The 20,882-nt window shown below is 32.8% G+C and overlaps 7 protein-coding genes across 7 annotated transcripts, besides 4 other annotated features; 4 read left to right on the forward strand and 3 right to left on the reverse strand.

Moving 5' to 3' along the window:
- Positions 1 to 1,296: part of a mobile genetic element that runs on past the window's edge.
- Positions 81 to 608, forward strand: TVAGG3_0359460 (protein of unknown function, DUF4107 family; the record flags this gene model as incomplete). Its single annotated transcript, XM_001317504.1, has 1 exon — positions 81 to 608. One exon carries the CDS (start codon positions 81 to 83, stop codon positions 606 to 608), a length of 528 nt encoding a protein of 175 aa, XP_001317539.1.
- A 212-nt stretch (positions 1,297 to 1,508) lies between the features above and the next one.
- On the forward strand, positions 1,509 to 1,931 carry TVAGG3_0359470 (uncharacterized protein; the record flags this gene model as incomplete). Its single annotated transcript, XM_051231408.1, has 1 exon — positions 1,509 to 1,931. One exon carries the CDS (start codon positions 1,509 to 1,511, stop codon positions 1,929 to 1,931), a length of 423 nt encoding a protein of 140 aa, XP_051101138.1.
- Positions 1,932 to 2,810: 879 nt separating this feature from the next.
- Positions 2,811 to 3,652: a mobile genetic element.
- Positions 3,653 to 3,777: 125 nt separating this feature from the next.
- On the reverse strand, positions 3,778 to 5,265 carry TVAGG3_0359490 (uncharacterized protein; the record flags this gene model as incomplete). Its single annotated transcript, XM_001317503.1, has 1 exon — positions 4,087 to 5,229. One exon carries the CDS (start codon positions 5,227 to 5,229, stop codon positions 4,087 to 4,089), a length of 1,143 nt encoding a protein of 380 aa, XP_001317538.1.
- Positions 5,266 to 5,802: 537 nt separating this feature from the next.
- TVAGG3_0359500 (transcription-initiator DNA-binding domain ibd family) lies at positions 5,803 to 6,754 on the reverse strand (the record flags this gene model as incomplete). Its single annotated transcript, XM_001317502.1, has 1 exon — positions 6,142 to 6,744. The coding sequence occupies one exon, from the start codon at positions 6,742 to 6,744 to the stop codon at positions 6,142 to 6,144; it is 603 nt and encodes a 200-aa protein (XP_001317537.1).
- An 813-nt stretch (positions 6,755 to 7,567) lies between these two features.
- Positions 7,568 to 7,952: a mobile genetic element.
- A 1,267-nt stretch (positions 7,953 to 9,219) lies between these two features.
- Positions 9,220 to 9,548: a mobile genetic element.
- Positions 9,549 to 10,281: 733 nt separating this feature from the next.
- Positions 10,282 to 12,165, forward strand: TVAGG3_0359530 (regulation of choline O-acetyltransferase protein; the record flags this gene model as incomplete). Its single annotated transcript, XM_001317501.1, has 1 exon — positions 10,331 to 12,145. The coding sequence occupies one exon, from the start codon at positions 10,331 to 10,333 to the stop codon at positions 12,143 to 12,145; it is 1,815 nt and encodes a 604-aa protein (XP_001317536.1).
- A 178-nt stretch (positions 12,166 to 12,343) lies between these two features.
- TVAGG3_0359540 (uncharacterized protein) lies at positions 12,344 to 13,000 on the reverse strand (the record flags this gene model as incomplete). The annotated part of the gene is made up of 1 exon (XM_001317500.1): positions 12,396 to 12,983. The coding sequence occupies one exon, from the start codon at positions 12,981 to 12,983 to the stop codon at positions 12,396 to 12,398; it is 588 nt and encodes a 195-aa protein (XP_001317535.1).
- Positions 13,001 to 15,316: 2,316 nt separating this feature from the next.
- TVAGG3_0359550 (uncharacterized protein) lies at positions 15,317 to 18,236 on the forward strand (the record flags this gene model as incomplete). The annotated part of the gene is made up of 1 exon (XM_051231409.1): positions 16,566 to 17,153. One exon carries the CDS (start codon positions 16,566 to 16,568, stop codon positions 17,151 to 17,153), a length of 588 nt encoding a protein of 195 aa, XP_051101139.1.
- Between the last annotated feature and the right edge of the window lie 2,646 nt (positions 18,237 to 20,882).

Here is a 20,882-nt window from a genome sequence, read left to right on the forward strand (position 1 = left end):
CTTATGTTTCATTGACTTTCTCCAGTAACGAGAACTTTTATGAGATAATATTGAAGAGAGATGATTTTAATATGGTGTAAATGGTAGCTTGGGCAGCTTTAGGCGCAATGGGAACAAAAGCATTAGCATTTGGAGCAAAAGCACTTGGAGCTTATGACGCAGTAAATAAAATGAGTGGAGGAAGGGTTTCGAAGACATTAGATGCAAATAAAGGGAAGATTGGAGGCTGGGTTGCAAAGAAGTTAAGATTAAATAAAATAGGGCTCATAAATAAAGCATCCAATTTGGTTGCGACTGAGTCAGAAAATGCTTTAGGAAAGGACGATGAGTTTGCAAAACACGCAAAAGACTTTAATGACCAGATGAAAGGTGAAACAATGCATTTAAATAGATTCGATGGAACTAAAGAAAATGTTTCTTCTCCACCAGTAGTTCTTCCGTATGGTCCCTATGGAATGTATGGAAACCCTTACGAAAGACCATTTGACCCATTGACTGGTGGAAGTAACTGGTATCATTACGGACGAAGAAGAAAGACAGTCAAGTTGGAGACAGACGTGAAGAAAGCAACTAAAAAGAAACCAAGGAAGAGAGTTATAAAGCAATGAGAACGTTTATGTTATGAGAAATTTTTAACGTTAGTTTTATTTTTACTGAAAATTTTTATTTGGATGTAATGACGAAACTATTGAGATAACAAACTACAACGGTCATGAGTTCAAGAACTTGTTCTTCGTTCCGCGTGAGAATACATTCTATCAGATACGAGGGAGAAAGGGTAAAGTTAGTTTAAGCATTTATGATAGCAAACATAATGGAAGATATATACAAGCAGTAGATACAAACGGTAAGCGTGTTTCATTAGCTTTGTCAAAACTTATAAACATTAATTATGACAGCGACTTTGACCTATATGAAGAAGAAAGTGAGTCAGAAGATTATGAGCTGTTATGTGAAGCACAGCAATGGGAGGAGTTGCAATACTTTTGTAAGTGAGAACGTTAGTGTGAACGTTAGTGAGAACGTTAGTGAGAACGTTTATTTTTTCATGCACGTGCATTGTGTCGCGGGGAGTTGCCATGGGCAATGACCTGCGCACAATATATAACGTACAGAGAGGTGAGATGAGGTGGTTTATGTGATAAATACTTTACGTGGCAGAAATAGTTTAAGGTTATTAGAAATATTGCATCTGCGATGTAAAATATACGTTAGTGGTTTTGTAAAGTGTCAGATTGACATATCTTCGGTAAGATGGCGCGCAGTGCCACCGTACTGAAGATATGTATACTAACTGAGAAGTACGCAGATACTTCAAAGAAAATCATTTCACCAAGACGCGATTAGAGCATGCTGGGCCAGAAACAGCAGTAAGATATTGGGCGCTTTCACCCAATCTTATCTGGCACGCAGATGTTCATTATTTTAGGGGTGTTCGTGGCCAGTATATTTATGGCATAATCGACGATTTTAGCCGCAAAGTCCTAGCGTGTATACAAATACCAGATATGCTGGCAGCGACGACAGCGAACGTTGCGGCTTCCGCCTTCATTGAATTTGGCGCCCCTTATTGTTTCTGGACCGACAACGGTTCAGAAAATAGGGGCGCCTTTCAAGATCTACTTGATCTTTGGGGCGTCCAATGGCGGCATACAGACTCTCATTCTCCCTACCAAAATGGGAAGATTAAGAGATTCTGGCCGACATTGGAGCGCTGCCAAAGCATTCAGGCTATTCCTGCCTTTATTTGGGAGTACAATAATAACACACCGCATGAAGATCTCCCAATTAATCCATTAACTGGAACAAATTACACGCCAAATCAAATGTATCAGCTGAAACCGAAATACACAAATGCAGATACAGAAAGGTTGTGGCAAATATGGGATACAGATACAGGCATGACCGCTGTTGACACATTCACAGCGTAATAATAAACATAATTTTTTAATTTCATTTTTAACAAGTTTTTTTAAATGTATGTAATGAATAATTCATTAGAATATGATAATGCACATTGTAACAGAATAGAACAATCACCAAATTTTTTTTTGAAATTAAAAAATAAAAGTAAAAAGTATAAAGTAATCTAACCAAAAAAGATATTTAAAAGAATTTTGGAAAAAACAGAATAAGGATAATGATATTATTTTAGATACACAATCGATGTACTGAAGAATAATCCGGTAAAATGATGATATAAAATTAGATTATTTTACAAGTAGCTAAAAGAATAAAACTATAATATAAAATAAATGAAGTTTAATGAAACAATAAAGGTTAAATAAATAATAAAGATTTTTATTTTATATCAGTATTGAGAAGAAGTAACAGCTGACACTTGGTAGACAACTTCTTTATGTCTAGAAAATTCTATCTTGCCTTTTATTTTTTTCTCGCTGTGAAACGTATTCGGTCTTTTTTTTAAAAATTAATTTTTTGTTAGAGATAAGAGCTAAAACTCGGTAAACAACTTCTTTATGTCTAGAAAATTCTATCTTGCCTTTTATTTTTTTCTCGCTGTGAAACGTATTCGGTCTTTTTTTTAAAAATTAATTTTTTGTTAGAGATAAGAGCTAAAACTCGGTAAACAACTTCTTTATGTCTAGAAAATTCTATCTTGCCTTTTATTTTTTTCTCGCTGTGAAACGTATTCGGTCTTTTTTTTAAAAATTAATTTTTTGTTAGAGATAAGAGCTAAAACTCGGTAAACAACTTCTTTATGTCTAGAAAATTCTATCTTGCCTTTTATTTTTTTCTCGCTGTGAAACGTATTCGGTCTTTTTTTTAAAAATTAATTTTTTGTTAGAGATAAGAGCTAAAACTCGGTAAACAACTTCTTTATGTCTAGAAAATTCTATCTTGCCTTTTATTTTTTTCTCGCTGTGAAACGTATTCGGTCTTTTTTTTAAAAATTAATTTTTTGTTAGAGATAAGAGCTAAAACTCGGTAAACAACTTCTTTATGTCTAGAAAATTCTATCTTGCCTTTTATTTTTTTCTCGCTGTGAAACGTATTCGGTCTTTTTTTTTAAAAATTAATTTTTTGTTAGAGATAAGAGCTAAAACTTTGCAGACAACTCCCCCATGTCTAGCAAATTTAACATTCGTCTCCCATTTTTATATATTTGGTTTAGAATGTTCGAAAATGCGTAATATGGTCATTAATATTAATTGAAAAGAACCTTGAATTAATTCAATCTGATCTCACAAAATATTTTAAATTACAAACTTTGTAGTTTGAATAGATAATTAGTATTAAACTCAAATAACTAGTTTATTTTTGAATAAAAATTATTTGAATTTATTCAATTTTGTGAATTTTCCTTCAAAAATCAAGTTTAAATATCTTATTTGCCATATAATTATAAATACAATGAAACATATTCGAAATTGAAAAGAATGACTTTTTCTGTTCTTTCAATCATTCAATTTGAATTTTGCAATATTGGATTTCTCATTAAATAGCTATTAAAAACAACAAGCAATTTAACTTACATTCAAATTTGTTTGTGTTATATTCAATCTTCTCAAAACTTATAATTTTCGGCTATAGCATGATTATATGCTATATAATATAATAAACCTATAATAGTATCATTCTTTCAATTATTTGAAGAGAAAACCGAAAAAATCTATTTTCGGTCTATAACATTGTTGCAGTAAAGCAGCTAATTAGCCAATTGCAATTTGCGAAACAAATGTATGAGTCTTTATAAATCATGTTAAACAAAACGAAAATGAAGGTTGATCATTGATCCTTATTGCATAAATTTTTGACAAAAATTTTCTTTGATCTTACATTTATGACATTTAGGCTTCGAATTCATGATTCAAAATAAAAATCGCACACCATATAACTTTAACATTAAATTCAAGATGATATTCAATTATTTCTCAAAATTTAATCTCAATTTAGGTCGTATTTGTCTTTTCAGCTTATCTTTTTAAAAGAGAAATCAAGCACAGCATATATACTCACATACTTCAGTTTTTTTAAACCATTCTATGAATTTTTCTTAGAATTTGGATGTCATGATATATAAAAACGGAAGAAAAAAAGATTTTTTTTTGATTATTTAATTTTTTATACTTCACGAACACGCAATGAATATTCAGAGCCATTACCTGTTGTGAGAAATAATCCTCCCTTTCCTAATGTAATTGAGATGTTTTGTTTCTGACACTTACATTGATTAATGATGCAACTAAGAGGATTTGTTCTCGATTTAATTACAGAAATGACTCTATTTTTCTCTTTTTCTAAATGTTCTCTATCGTATTGCTTTCCTTTCTTAACAATACTCTGATACATATCATAGTTGTTCAAAATATTCGTAATTGACAACCATAAATCATAATAATGCTGGACATCATCGAAATCCGAACCAATACGGGGCACGAAAGAGAACTGACGCTTCAACACAGCTCCCATTTCGTTATTTACTCTATCTACTAACTGCTTATAACCTTCGACTTTCTTCTGAGAATTAACTAAAATTTGTCCAGGGGTAACAAATCTAAGTGCTGAAACTAATGCAATAGCAGTCAATGCAATATCATCGCTAGAATAACGTAAGAACTCATTTGTACACATTTTAGAAAATGGATCTTTTTCATTTTGTAATTCATAAGCATGCTTTGAAAAAGGAACTGTATCTTTATATTCTAGTGCAAATTTAGCTTTACTGAACTCAACACAGTTTGTTGCACACTGGCATGCTGTTTTCAAACTCTTTGTGACCTTTCTACCGAAATATTTTGTCCCATCTTCGAAATATTGGATTGCTTGACCGTCAACTATATTTCTCTTATTTACCTTAATCCCTGCCTGAGTAATTGCTGTTAAATCTGATGTGAAATCATACATAATTATGTAAAGATTTGGATGACTAAAAACTGCTGATAGTAACTTTTTGACACCATTAGAGAATGGAGCTTTAATTAGAAATCCATTCTTTAAATTGATAGATATATGATCTGGAACGAAATCTTTTTCGAAAAAGTCACTTGTGAAACATTCTGCGAATTGAATTAATCCGAGAGAGTTTGGTCTAGATCCTAAACAGTAACCCTCACAGTCAAGTGCAATAATTACTTTCTTTTCGAAATCCATTCTGTAAAGTGCATCTTTTACCCAATTCTGAAGCTTTTTATAGTTATTATTCCCATATACAACAGTGTGCTTGCAGTTTGTAATTGTGCATGGAACTTCATCTGAAATAGCCATTGTTAAAAATGATTGGAAATTTTCATCCATTTTTTTCTTAGCTAAAATTTTATGCTTTAAATTCAATGAAAAAATTTCCAACAACTTTTTGAAATGGAAATATTAATATTTAATATAGGCATATAAATGGCATTATTATTGTTTGAATTTCTTTGAAATTTTATGTTTGTTTCAAAAAGTCGTAGTCAGAGGAATTTTTCCTGGCACATTTTCCCTATACAACGCAATACTAGTTAATATAGTCGTAATTTAAGTAGCCAGACCAAAAGTAAAAATTGTATGGAGAAAATTTGTCAAAATTTAGTTCATAAACCTCTGAAAATTCTTTTGATTTACATGGCTGAAATTAAGATAAGATCTTGATATTTGGTATTTTCCAAGAGTGTTGCTGGAATGTAATTAACCACCTATCTTTTCTAGTCTGCAAAGTTAAAATTCCAAGTGATCCTTTATTTTTTTCTTTAATCAGCTGATAAGATCCAAAGAAATCTTGATGGTTATAAAGAAGCATGTTATGCAACTAAATATCATAAAATTTGAAGAAATTGAAAAAATCCTTGATTTCATAACATAAATATAAGTTTTATCACGACCCATAGCATCAGTATATATATATTTGATAAAATAACATTAGATTTTTGGGAAAATTTTTTAATAAATTTTTTATATTCGTGCCGATAGAAAAATTTATCATGAAATGGTTCTGACGATGATATCAAATTGATATTTTCAAAGCGTTTGGGAATTCCAAAAAATTTCTGGCATTTCCAACTTGGAGAACGATCATATTTTAAACATTGAACTTTTCAGACAAAAATAAAATAAATACATCGCAACAAAATCAATTTATTCTAAAATTTCATTTAGATAATGAATACTAACAAATAAATAACATGAAAACAAGAAAAAAGCTTATATGGATTCGGACTTTCTATTAAGGAGAGAAGAAACATTAAATACACAATCTATTGGTTCAATCTCCAAGTCACTTTCTGATTGGGCATCAGAAGATGGAGCAGCGATCTTTGGATCGTTGGATCTTATGCACCAGCGGCGTGGATTTGGAAGCTGTCTTCCGAACTTTCTGGAAAATTCGGAAAGGATTTGATTATCTTCAGTTAAGATTCTTGAATGATAATAACCGCATTTGTGGAAGCAGCCGTTGAGGCAAGACTTAGAGCGACCCATAAAGATTTTCAGTCTTTCTGTATTAACGAGCATGTAGTTTGGTCCGAATTGAACACCACAGGCAACTCCGCGATCGAAGTCGGTGTAGTCTCCACGGCAAACAAAGTTTTGTATAAGCATAATGTGCTTTTGGAATGTGTTAAGAGCCATGTTGCGTTTATTTCTATCGGATGCGAACTTAAAGTAGGCAGACAATCTGAGGAACTCACATTGATCTGGAAAAGATAATTGAAGAACCAATGGATCTGTAGATAGCTGCATATCATCGAGCTGGCAGTATTCCATATGGCATTTCTGAAGCTGAGCGAAGTTTGGTGTTGCAAGCATTCGTCAAATAAAATAAAAAAATTTTGAACAGAAATATTTTGAGAGGATTTGAGAGAGCCCGTCTGAACTTCAAATATTATTCATTCAATTGTTTGTTAGTGCATATTCAAATGATGAACACATATCTAGGAGATGCTTCCTAATACTGTAATGGCTCTATTTACACAAGATAGAGACCAAAACTCCTATCAATTTGTGGCCACTTTTGTGTTTAATTTTTCAAAGAAACCGAAATTAAAAAGATTATAATATATGCTTATTAACATGCATAGATAACGTTTTTGCATGGAGAAATCACAATCTAAAACCGTCTAAATTCAAACAAAAACTGGACGTATGCCATCGTTTTCGTATTTTCTTAATTTGATTTAAATCGGCATTGATTTTATGTGTATAGCCAGATTATTAATACAGACATCAAAAATTTTACTTTAATTCAAAAATTGTGAGTGTTTGGTCTTTCTAAAACAAGAATTTTCAGTTGAAAAAATACATGCTATCTCGATACTAATATGCTTCGTTCTAATTCAAAATTTCTGGCTTTTATCAATTCTCTTACCATTCAATTTTAGAAATTGGTTAAAAGGTAACGATATCCAGAGATTTTAAAAGATGAATCTTTGTGCCGATTTTGTAAACAATTCAAAAAATATCAATAAAATTGAATTGATTCTTTTTTGTGAAAATATGATCGACCACAAGTTAATTCAATTTAATTCATACTTACTGCGGATTTGAATCAGTACTTCAAAGATGAGTGCTTAAGCTAATTCTTCAATTTCGTAATTCTGTGCCAATAATTTTATTGACAAATGAATGATTTGAGTAGGGGTAATTTTAGCTAAAAGTGACACACCCGTGAAGAGTGTGATTACCGATCGGTAATTTCGACAGTTTAGAATTTAAAATTTTTTATGGAACTGTTGCGAGTTTCATAAAGAATTTAAGGAATATAAGCAAAGATTTGAATCAAAATCTTCGAACTAAGCCGATCGCTTCGCTCGCGGCTTTCTTTATTATTTTAAATTTGCATATTTCCATCAAAAGTTCATAAGGTAAAAAATTTCGTTTATTTTTACTAAGAAAAAAAAGGTTTTTGATAATAAATTTATTTTATTTCGAAAAAGTAGCAATAATCGTAAAAGGGTATTGATAGGCTTGCTAAAGTAACTAATTTTAGCTGTCAAATACTTTTGTATTTTGAAGTACCCAGATTTTCCTTACTTTTACCACTCCCCATGTAATTTCTGGGGAAAACGATAATTCATTTTTTTTATGGATGAATAGATCGTTTTCCTAGAAAGGACCTCATATCTCTGGCTAAAAAGAGTGTCAGATCCTAAATAGATTATTGATCTAGTGTACAAATCCAATAAAAAGCCTATTTTTTGGCTTTTTTGGTGCTCATTTTTTCGAAGATCTACATGAATATGGGGAAACCATCGGATTTTTTTGGTTAACCCACATCTTCATGTAGTCTGGACTATCTTTCCTCGAAGGACCTCTTTACGGGTGTAAAAACTCATAAAGTTCTCAAAAGATTCATTCTCGATCTCCATGCTGAAAGAATTTACAATAAAAAAGAGATCTACGCATCAAACTACAGCCATAAATGAACTGAACCCCTAAAGCTCAGCTCTTAGTTTATCAAAAACGTCGAAATCCTTCTCATTGCAATCAAATTTTCTCAATAACTCATAAGAAAAATCGAATTTTGATTAAGCCGATGTTATAAGTATCACAAATACTACAAACTTGAGCAATATCGAAATTGCCAGCAAAAGTTTGAAATTGCATTGCTCATATTTGTTTTGTAAACTAAAAATCTGCTTATATTATTCATTAATTTTTTATATATTATTCATATACTTTAATAAAAACAATACTATTTCACCTTAAAAATGAATTTCATAAGTCAATATTATTTTTTTGAAAATGTATCAATTTTCGATTAAAACAACATGAGAATAAAATTTACGCAAAATTATTTTAAAAAATGGTTTTAAAAATTTACAATTGATTAAGAATAAGATTGCAAGAAGTTTTGAAGTTTAATTTTAAGAAAAAAAATTCGGATATTATTCATGGATCTAAGTGATCTGATATTTGAGTATCGGCACTATGCATAAAACATATATTTATAGTTTTTGGATTTTTATGATTTTAAATATATTCAAATTTGGCAATCCAATAGATTTTTAAAAAATAGGTAAATAAAAATAGATTACATATGCAGCAGATTTAGAACATGAAACAAATCTTATAGTGACCCAAAAAAAAATTCATGATCCAAAAAAGAAAAAAATTAGCTAAATGGGAATAAAAGCTTGGCACAATGAATCATTATGTCAGATGTTTCCACTACACTACACCGGCAGTTCGAAAAATACCCTTGGTGGTTCTATTTAATAGCTACTCCCAACGATAGGCGGTGTCCCCAGCTTTAGAGGGGTGGTAAAAGTAAGGAAAATCTGGGTAAATTAGTATAAATTTGTTTTTACTTTTATTTCGAAAAAGTAGCAATAATCGTAAAAGGGTATTGATAGGCTTGCTAAAGTAACTAATTTTAGCTGTCAAATACTTTTGTATTTTGAAGTAAATTAGTATAAATTTGATATTATTTTAACTCCCTTTGAAAACCTCAATTTTCCATACAGAGGGAACGGGAATAGCATCCAATATTCCCTGAGAATGGTTGCGCATTCTCAGTTCCCTCTATATTTCGAACGAAGCTCTCATCGGTCTTTTTTTTAATACTAAACGTTTTTTCCCCCTGTCACTTTTAGCTAAAATTTGGGTTTGCCTGAATGATTTCTCATTTAATACATTTAATTAGATGTAAAAGTCATACACATTACTATTACTTTGCTGATAACTATTGGTTTTGATGCTAATTTCCAACTTAATGTTTTTTCTCGAAAAATATCATCTGGAAACTGAATATATAAAAGTAATACTCTAGCTAGTACAATGGTACAAACAATCATGCTCTATAATGTTATTTTGTAAAATTATCCATAAAATTCTTTTCAATATCATATTATTTTATAAATAATTGTCACAATTAATGTAATACATCAAAATATGAATAATACTTATTATTTATGCTTGTATGTAGAATTTGTTATTACAAAATCAAAATTGATCTAATATCCAGCTTTGATAAAGATGGTGTAGGTACGAGACAGAAAACGAATGAATTGCCGAATCCTGAAAAGCATAATACATGTTTAAGTTTTATAAAAAATCTAAGTTAGTTTTATAGAATTTCATAGAAAAGCCAAGATTGCATTCACAATGGTATCTTAACAATAAAGACTTATTTTCAATAAGTTTTAGATTGCTAGTTCTCATAAAAAATGAAAATCTTATTGATTAGACTAAATGTCTAATTAAATAATAAGGTAAGGCTGGCTCCTTCCATCGATCTTTCACATATCCTACTACCATTCAGTAAGCAACTAATTTGCTCATTATAAACCTTATTCTTTTAACATTGAAAAGACAAAATCTAAAATCTGTCAATTTTTTGGTTTTGATTTTCCTCCTTTTTCGACATATTTATGGCGAATATGTAGGACCAAGAATGCCTCTTTTAACAGAAAGAGATATAGATCGAAATCCAATTGTTATAGAATATGATATTTCTCAACTTTTAGTTGATGATGATATTTTTCGTTGTATTGATGACGAACAAGTTATAAATTGGAGATATGCAAATGATTACAAATGCGATAAACATGATATTTTGACAGATGAAAAACTATCAGCATTATACAACACAATTCAAAACCTTACTAACTATTTTACAACTATAATTCGAGTGAATCATCAAAGGCATAACTATAATGCATATAATGACTATTCAAATGCTATTCGAATTAAAGAAAATAATAATACTGTTTCTTCTGATCATAAGATTACAATATTGGTTAGACCATTTGAAGATGAAACAATTGCTATTACCAAAAATGTTCAATTCCATAGAAATGGACGACCTTTACAATCAATTTTGATATTAAACCCAAGAGTTATACCATATCAAACCAATAGATACTTCTTTCTCCTCTTGTTCCACGAAATTGTACATGCATTAGGCCTCAATGAAGATTGTTTTCCAAAATGGGTCGATCGTAAAACAGGATTTCCATATGAAACTCATCCAATTGTCAACATCACATATCCTGAATACAAGAATAAAGTATTTTATGAACTTTGCACACCAAAAGCCAGAGAAGTCTTTAGAAGAAGATCAAATTCCCAAACAGGATGTTTGCCAATGGAAGAAAATGGAGAAACTCGAGATAGAAGAGTCCATGTGAAAGGTACAATATTCAGACAGGATGTTTTAGCACAAATGGTTACTTATGACGCTGTCGTAAGTGAAGTTACCCTTGCTGTTATTGAAGATATGGGATTTTACTCTGTTGAATGGACTATGGCCGAACCGATGCCTTGGGGAACTGTAGAATTCAATGCAAATGAAGATTTCTTCAAAAAACCTTCATGGAAACATATTCCTGATCAATTTAAATTCCAATCAGGATTTGATACAGTGTCCATTGACCTAAGATCATATGGTAAGCATAAATCCAAGGAATTCGATGAAGAATCAGATGAATTTAATTTGACATCTTATGGAAATTTATATCTTCCGATAGAAGGTGATAAAATGAACTCAAAGAAATCCGAAATTGACTCCGAAAAAGACAACTCTGCTAATAAAAATAATTTCAAAAATAATCAGAGTCAAATTGATAATACAACAAATAATTCACAGCCTTTGAAGCTGAAATTTAATGTTACAAGGTATCCATCTCATGATTATTTACCTTTACTCCGTCCGACTAAATTTTGTAAGTTTAGCGAATGGGCGTTCAACGTAATCATCAAAGGAGAAAAGAAAGTAATGTGTCTCTCAAGCTCTTATAATTTATCTCATATTACTTTTTCATATGGAGGAGTTCACATATGTAAGAGTAATGAAACGTTTGTGATTGATTCAAGAAGAATAGTTATTTGTCCGGATGCTTTATATTTGAAGAAAATTGCAGACTTTATTAACCAAAATCCAAGAAATTACGGTCATATTCCACTTCCACAGGATCAATTGGTTCCAGATAAATATAATTATCAGGCTCCTCTTCACGATGATGTTCCTAATCCGGTTAAATTTGCTCAAGATTTAGATTCAGCAAATAAGAAGAAAAATGCACCTCCTCCAACCGAAGTAAGGATAAAGAGGAACAATAATATCAAAAACTACGCGGGATTTGTCGTATTAGTAATTGTTGTCGGTGCAGGATTTCTTGGAATCTTATATTTGACTGGCAAAGAGCAATACAGCCATGCTCCTGTTGCTCTTCAACTTCCTCTCAAGCAGAAGCCTTTATATGTTTGAAATTTTGATTTGTTATAATTTGTTATGTAAATATGCTGTTTTATCAATATAGCTATGCTTATTTGCATCATAATATTTATTTTTATGTATTATCGAGGGTTTTGCCAAAAAATATTTTCCAAACTATTTTTTTAATCTCTCATATTAATCAATTGATAATAAATAATTAAAACGATAGCTGGTTATATTTAAAAAAACAAATGAAGTTAGTATAGATGGAATTTAACATTACACTGCTTAGATAGAAAGCTTAGCAAGGGATTGTAGGATAGTTAATTGGTGGAATTGGAGCAATTGGAGCTATTGGCTGGGTAGGTTGGGCTGGTTGGAATTGTCCACCTTGATATAGAACTTGTTGTTCAACTTGAGGGAGAGGAAACTCATTGCACACACGGTTGAAAATATCAGGCTGAACCTTGCTCTCAACCATGTATGTTCTTATAAAATCTGGTATTCGTTCTTCAGGGATTTTAATAATTTGAGTTTCTAACCTTTCTGACGGAGGATATGTCATGAAAAATCGCTCGTAATCATCAGATTGAACGATTTTCTTTAACGCCGCGAGTTTGTTGTATTTCTTTTGAAGAGATTTTGAACATTTTCCATTTTCGATTTGGTTAATATTGGCGTCTACGTCTTGGGCGTATCTCTGTCCATCATCGAGCTTTTCGAATTGCTGTCTGTACATGTCATAGTTTTGAGCGAGCTCAATAATTTTTGATTTATCGCCGTATTCCAAATTTCTCCAAAGTTGATTATCTGTCGAACGCATTAGACTTGATACTTGCTTATGCTTAAGTTTAAGAGCAGCAATGGCAACTTGGAAAGCAGTTTTCATCGATCAAAAAATCAAAGTGTCACTTTTACGCTGATATTCGTTTTAAAATTTTTTTCCTCTCAAAAGTCCTGCCCCTCAATTTGAGTTTCTTTCAAAAAACCCTCACCGTATTTGGAGGTTTAGTGGAATAGTCGTGTGATTTAGAAATTAAGAAGATAAATATGTTATCAAGAACATTCCTAGAATACGCTGACTAGGTGAAATTACAAAAGGTTTTCTTTCAAATTCTAAAAAAATTAAAATTAAAACCAATTTGTTATTCTCCCAAAAAAGCTATTAAACTAATACAGCAGGAATTTAAATAAGGGTTTCGTTTTGCTAAAATTGTCACTTTTATAGCATATTTGTTTTTGGATGTTTTGCGAAACCAAAAAAAAACTATGATATACAATGTGTGTGTAAAGAAAATACTTTATTTACTAGTTAAAAAATCATTTGGTATTGATCAAGTTATTGGCGTCAAAAATTTTCTCACTGGGTTTTCGTCTATCAATCCCAGCTCATTATATACGCAACCAATCAAAAATCTGATATGGGAGTCCAAGGCTAACTTTTTGTCGTCTACCTAATAAAAGAGGAAGCAGCATTAGTGAGAATAATCGCAAATATTCAATTTAAATTATCTTTTTATTCTTAATTTAAAGTGACAAAAAGAATAAAAAACCTATTCTAAGGCATGTTGTTATGTAAATGAGACTAGACATCATATTTTATGTTATGAAAAAAAAATATTTAGAATTTTAGAACAAAATAAATAGAAAAAATAGCATAACTTATGGATGTGCGTATATTAAATTTAATAAATTAAGAGAAATTATTTTTGGCGCCAAAATTATTCGTTAACTCTCAAATTTTTCTGAGTCAATAAGCCGCCAAAAAAGTGTCATTTCTTTATAGGAAAGGAAACCTATTTGACGAACAATCCGGACACTAGTGCCTCAGCGAATTTCCCCAAACCCACCAATCCCCTCCCTGCTGTTGTACACCATCGATGGAAAGTAAGTCATCAATAGTCTCTTTTCCTGATTTCAAGCTAACGTTAGATCATTCATGAAAGAAATCATTGCCTTTCATCAGAGACTTTCGTTATAACTGCGCTGCTCTCAAGTTCATCTTGAGAAATTTACGTAATAACTGAATTCCCAAAGTTCTTTAGGTGATCCAAAACACTGTAGCTGCTTGAACTTTGGACGAGCCTCGCACCCCAGAGAATAGAAATCCCAATCTTGCTCATGTTTAGTTGAATTAGTCTGCAGCAGTACAGCTCTGATACCACAAGATCGTGATGTATACAAAGTCACAACGCTATTTGATTCAACAACTAGCTAGTTTTGACATCAAATTGCAAAATTTGACTTCGTTATGAGCTCTTTGTAGCAAAAATACATTACACTTAAAGACTAGTTGCTAGACTGTAGTAGTTTGTTCGTATATATCTATTTTTCCCCAACGTATTGCATACTACATTTTGACAAGACTTGCAACCTTATAGTAACCTCGTTGGGAATTGTTCAAGCAAAGCGTAGGTAGTTAAGGTCGAGTAAGAGTTCTTCTTAAATCTTTCACTGAATGAGTAGGTGTTGGAAGAATTGTTCTCTAAAGCGATACAGCTGCGCTACATGTTCGTCAACTTGTCTAGAAATAAATATATCATTTGTTTTATACGTTTTTTCGTAATAAATCTATTTGTATTTGTTGTATTTGAGTATGAAGATAACAAAAACTACGGCATAAGACGCAGTACACTGGGCTTCGTTGCCATTTTATTTACCATGTTAAGAATAAACTTAACAGACATGCTTTGTTTTCGACGAAGCCATCTAAAATAACGTACATCTAAATAAAACTAAAAAACTGTAAAATTTCTTTATTTGATAGTATACTTCAAATTATGCACTATACCTTCTAGAATTCTATAACACTCTTTGCATATAATTTTTTTAAAAAAAAGTTATATCTCGACAAAAATATGATTTATCAATAGAGTATGTAAAATAAAACTCATTCGCAGTATTAAAAAATCGTAAATCTTTCCAAAAAAATTTTGAATTACAAATTTTAAAACTTAAAACAACATTTTTTGAAGCGAAAAAACGAAATCTAATTTTTTTTGGAAAATTTAGAATAAATAGAGCTCTTTAACTCGTCGAATACAAATTGTTTTCAAGTTTTTTTCGACCGGAAATTGAACTTTTAGAGTTTATACAATAAGATTCACATGAAAAAATACGGGTTTAACAAAGAAATCACCAATATAAAGGTTTTTTAGTAGAACGAGATTGATAAAAACTATGGTATGATAAAAAGACGATAATTTTTTTGGCGGGATAATTGAAGAATATGAATGATTCGAATTACAGACATACTCTAGTCCGAAACTTACTATGGTTCGTGACTTATTTTTGACACAGAATAGCTGTAGACTAAGGCTTACTCTAGATCCAGACTTATTATACAATTAAATTTGCTTTTGGAATAAGACTTAATTTTAGTTACAAACTTATCTTAATATCAGACTTATATTTAGAATCAGACTTACTTTAGTCTAGAACTTACATTTAGAATCAGACTTACATTTCAAGTCAGACTTACTTTCGTCCGAAACTTACATTTCAAGTCAGACTTACTTTCGTCCGAGACTTACATTTCTAGTCAGACTTACATTTCAAGTTATACTTACTTTCGTCCGAGACTTACATTTCAAGTCAGACTTACTTTCGTCCGAGACTTCCATTTCAAGTCAGACTTACTTTCGTCCGAGACTTCCATTTCAAGTCAGACTTACTTTCGTCCGAGACTTACATTTCAAGTCTGTCTTACTTTCGTCCGAAACTTACATTTCAAGTCAGTCTTACTTTCGTCCGAAACTTACATTTCAAGTCAGTCTTACTTTCGTCCGAGACTTACATTTCAAGTCAGACTTACATTTCAAGTTATACTTACTTTCGTCCGAGACTTACATTTCAAGTCAGACTTACTTTCGTCCGAGACTTACATTTCAAGTCTGTCTTACTTTCGTCCGAGACTTACATTTCAAGTCAGACTCTCATTTCAAGTCAGTCTTACTTTCGTCCGAGACTTACATTTCAAGTCAGACTTACTTTCGTCCGAGACTTACATTTCTAGTCAGACTTACATTTCAAGTTATACTTACTTTCGTCCGAGACTTACATTTCAAGTCAGACTTACTTTCGTCCGAGACTTACATTTCAAGTTATACTTACTTTCGTCCGAGACTTACATTTCAAGTCAGACTTACTTTCGTCCGAGACTTCCATTTCAAGTCAGACTTACATTTCAAGTCTGTCTTACTTTCGTCCGAGACTTCCATTTCAAGTCAGACTTACTTTCGTCCGAGACTTACATTTCAAGTCATACTTACATTAATATCAAACTTATATTAACCTACGACTTACTTTTATTCCCAGACATCTTGATCCACACTGACATTGAAAACCACTCATACATCTAAAGCCACTCAAACATAATCCAAAAAATGATAATATAATGAAACTTTATAGAAAATTGAAAATTTCGGCAATTAAAAATAAAGTCGAACAGCATTGTAAATGCAACTGCAACATGGAAAATGTTTATAAACTATATGGTGTTCATATTCCATGTATTCATAACATCTTAGATGTAAAACCGGCCGATTTAGAAAAACCTAAAGCATTTCATATTGGAAAATTGGAATTCAATAGTTCGAAGAATATTCTAGTTTATGATGATGAAGACAATCCGATAGGAAAGGGTGATCGGAAAAATGAACAATGCAAAATTTCGGCTCGGAAAACATTTACAACCAAAGTTGAGAACGAAATTTACTTGTATGAAGAACAAGTAACTCCAGATATAGGAGTTAAAAGTCTTGTTCAACGCATTTTAAATCTTCCGTCAATTGACAAGGCAACAAGTTTCATGTTTAATCTTGGGATGAACATCGATTATGATACAATTCAGGCAATTCATTATATATCATCATTAAGAAAAACACATCCAGAAGTGATAGATTTGGCATTAAGTAATGCATATCTTCCGGAAGAATCAGATGAATATCAGCAAAACAAAGACATGATTTCAAAAATTATCGAAGAAGTTTTTGATAATAAAGACAAGGAAAGAGATCCAGATTTTGTTGTAAGAAGGAAGAGGAAAAATGGTTTGTGAAAAAAATATTTATATGAATAAAATGTGTATGATTATTGTTTATAAAAATAGTTAATAAATATGAGAAACTATTTAATTATTTGTTATATAAAGATTCGATATACAGAACAGAATGAAAAAGGATAAAAAAATTAATCAGAAAGATGTAAAAGTTTGGGAGATATAAAAAATATTATAGAGATAAAATATTTCCTGAGAGATAAAAAAGTCAATGAAAGATGCAACAGTGAGAGACTGATGCAACAGTGTCTGACAGATGCAACAGTGTCTGAGAGATGCAACAGTGTCTGACAGATGCAACAGTGTCTATGAGATGCAACAGTGTCTGAGAGATGCAACAGTGTCTATGAGATGCAACAGTGTCTGATAGATGCAACAGTGTCTATGAGATGCAACAGTGTCTATGAGATGCAACAGTGTGTATGAGATGCAACAGTGTCTATGAGATGCAACAGTGTCTATGAGATGCAACAGTGTCTATGAGATGCAACAGTGTCTATGAGATGCAACAGTGTGTATGAGATGCAACAGTGTCTATGAGATGCAACAGTGTCTGACAGATGCAACAGTGTCTATGAGATGCAACAGTGTCTATGAGATGCAACAGTGTCTATGAGATGCAACAGTGTCTGACAGATGCAACAGTGTCTGACAGATGAAACAGTGTCTATGAGATGCAACAGTGTCTATGAGATGCAACAGTGTCTATGAGATGCAACAGTGTCTGACAGATGCAACAGTGTCTATGAGATGCAACAGTGTCTATGAGATGCAACAGTGTCTATGAGATGCAACAGTGTCTGACAGATGCAACAGTGTCTATGAGGTGCAACAGTGTCTGACAGATGCAACAGTGTCTGACAGATGCAACAGTGTCTATGAGATGCAACAGTGTCTATGAGATGCAACAGTGTCTATGAGATGCAACAGTGTCTATGAGATGCAACAGTGTCTGATAGATGCAACAGTGTCTGACAGATGCAACAGTGTCTATGAGATGCAACAGTGTCTGACAGATGAAACAGTGTCTATGAGATGCAACAGTGTCTATGAGATGCAACAGTGTCTATGAGATGCAACAGTGTAGACAGTGTCTATAGAGTGCAAGTGGTTGACAGATGCAAACCGAGGTGTCTGAGGCAACCAGTAATCAACAGTGTTGCTTAAATGAGATGCAACAGTTGTCTATGAGGAGCACATTTCTGAGACACGTGTGTATTGAGATGCAAGCAGCATGCATGCATACAGATGTCAACAGTCTATGAGATGCAACAGTGTCTATGAGATGCACAGTGTCTGAGATGATACAGTGTCTGATAGATGCAACAGTGCTAGAGACTACAACAAAGGTAGCATATAGATGCAACAGTGTCTATGAAATTTACAGTGTCTGACAGATGCCAACAGTGTCTATGATACAGTGTCTGCGACAAGACTGCAACAGTGTCTGACAGATGCAACAGTGTCCTGACAGTGAATGCAACAGGTGCTATGAGATGCAAACAGTGTCTATGAGATGCAACAGTGTCTGACAGATGAAGACAGTGTCTATGAGATGGCAACAGTGTGTCTATGAGATCAACAGTGCTCATGATAAATGCAACAGTGTCTGATAGATGCAACAGTGTCTATGAGATGCAACAATCGTGTATGAGATGCAACAGTGTCTAATGAAATTTAAGCAGTGTCTGACAGATGTGCACAGTGCTAGGTGCGGTGCAACGTGTCTTGAGATGCACAGTGTCTGAATGCAACAGTGTTATGGATACAGTGTCTATGAGATGCAACAGTGTTCCTGATTAGTGGCAACAGTGTCTAATAGATGCAACAGTGTCTATGAGATGCAAACAATGTGTATGAGATGCAACAGTGTCTGATGAACATTAACAGTGTCTGAAGATGCCAACAGGTGTCTATGAGATGCAAAGTGTCTGACAGGATAGAGTGCACAGTGTCGTATGAGATTAGTGCAACCGTTGTCTGACAGAATGCACAACAGTGTCTGACAGATCGTTTACGAGATGCAACGTTTATGTGTTGATCAACAGTGTCGACAGATGAAATTCTATAGATCAACAGTGTCTATGAGATGCAAATGTCTGATAGTGCAGTGTCTGTAGATGCAACAGTGATTGAGATGCAACAATGTGTATGAGATGCAAACAGGTCTATGAAATTTAACAGTGTCTGACAGATGCAACAGTGTCTACGAGATGCAACAGTCTTTGAGATGCCAGTGTCTATAGATGCAACAGTGTCTATGAGATGCAACAGTGTCTGATAGATGCAACAGTGTCTATTAAGATGGCAACAGTGTCTATGAGATGCACAATGTGTATGAGATGCAACAGTGTCTATGAAATTTAACAGTGTCTGACAGATGCAACAGTGTCTATGAGATGCAACAGTGTCTGACAATGCAACAGTGTCTATGAGATGCAAACAGTGTCTATAGTGTCAAACAGTGTCTGACAGATGCACACAGGTGTCTGACAGATGCAACAGTGTCTATGAGATGCAACAGTGTCTATGAGATGCAACAGTGTCTATGAGATGCAACAGTGTCTGACAGATGAAACAGTGTCTATGAGATGCAACAGTGTCTATGAGATGCAACAGTGTCTGATAGTATATGCAACATGTGCTGATAGATGCAACAGTGTCTATGAGATGCAACAATGTGATATGAGATCAACAGTGTCTACGAAATTTAAACAGTGTCTGACAGATGCAACAGTGTCTATGAGATGCAACAGTGTCTGACAGATGCAACAGTGGTCGTATGAGATGCAACAGTGTCTAATGAGATTGCAACAGTGTCTGATAGATGCAACAGTGTCTATAGAGCAACATGTCTATGAGATGCAACATGTGCTAAGATCACAGTGTCGACAGATGCAACATGTCTATGAGATGCAACAGTGTCTATGAGAATGTAACAGTGTCTGACAGATGCAACAGTGTCTATGAGATGCAACAGTGTCTATGAGATGCAACAGTGTCTGAAAGACTGCAACAGTGTCTTGACAGATGCAAACAGACTGTCTATGAGATGCAAATATTATCTGTCACACATAACAATGTTCTGACAGATATATCTTTCTATGATTCTAACCCTAATTACATTTTTCGTAGAAACCTATATTTAAGATTTGCAATTAACACCCTTTTTTCTCTTCCAATAATGCACAAAACCAAGATTTGACATCAGATTTAAATCTCCATCAAGTCTGCTTTCCAAATCCGCTGTCAAAACTTGAATATCTCAATTAATTAATGATATTCAGATATTGCGAATAATCTTTAGGTAAAGAAGAAAATTTAGGTTGGAAAATCATATAAAAATGTAGTTAGAGAGCAAAAATTATGTTTGAGTGATCTCCATGTCGTAGTGGATCTAGATGTTTGAGTGGCTTTAGATGTATGAGTGGTTTTCAATGTCAGTGTGGAGATCAAGATGTCTGGGAATAAAAGTAAGTCGTAGGTTAATATAAGTTTGATATTAATGTAAGTATGACTTAAAATTAAGTCTGAAGAAAGAAGTATGACTTGAAATGTAAGTCTTGGAAGAAAGTAAGTCTGACTAGAAATGTAAGTCTCGACGAAAGTAAGTCTGACTAGAAATGTAAGTCTCGGACGAAAGTAAGTCTGACTAGAAATGTAAGTCTCGGACGAAAGTAAGTCTGACTTGAAATGGAAGTCTCGGACGAAAGTAAGTCTGACTTGAAA

The sequence above is a fragment of the Trichomonas vaginalis genome, chromosome V, assembly GCF_026262505.1.
Source record: "Trichomonas vaginalis G3 chromosome V, whole genome shotgun sequence".
In the NCBI taxonomy this organism is placed as follows: domain Eukaryota; phylum Parabasalia; order Trichomonadida; family Trichomonadidae; genus Trichomonas; species Trichomonas vaginalis.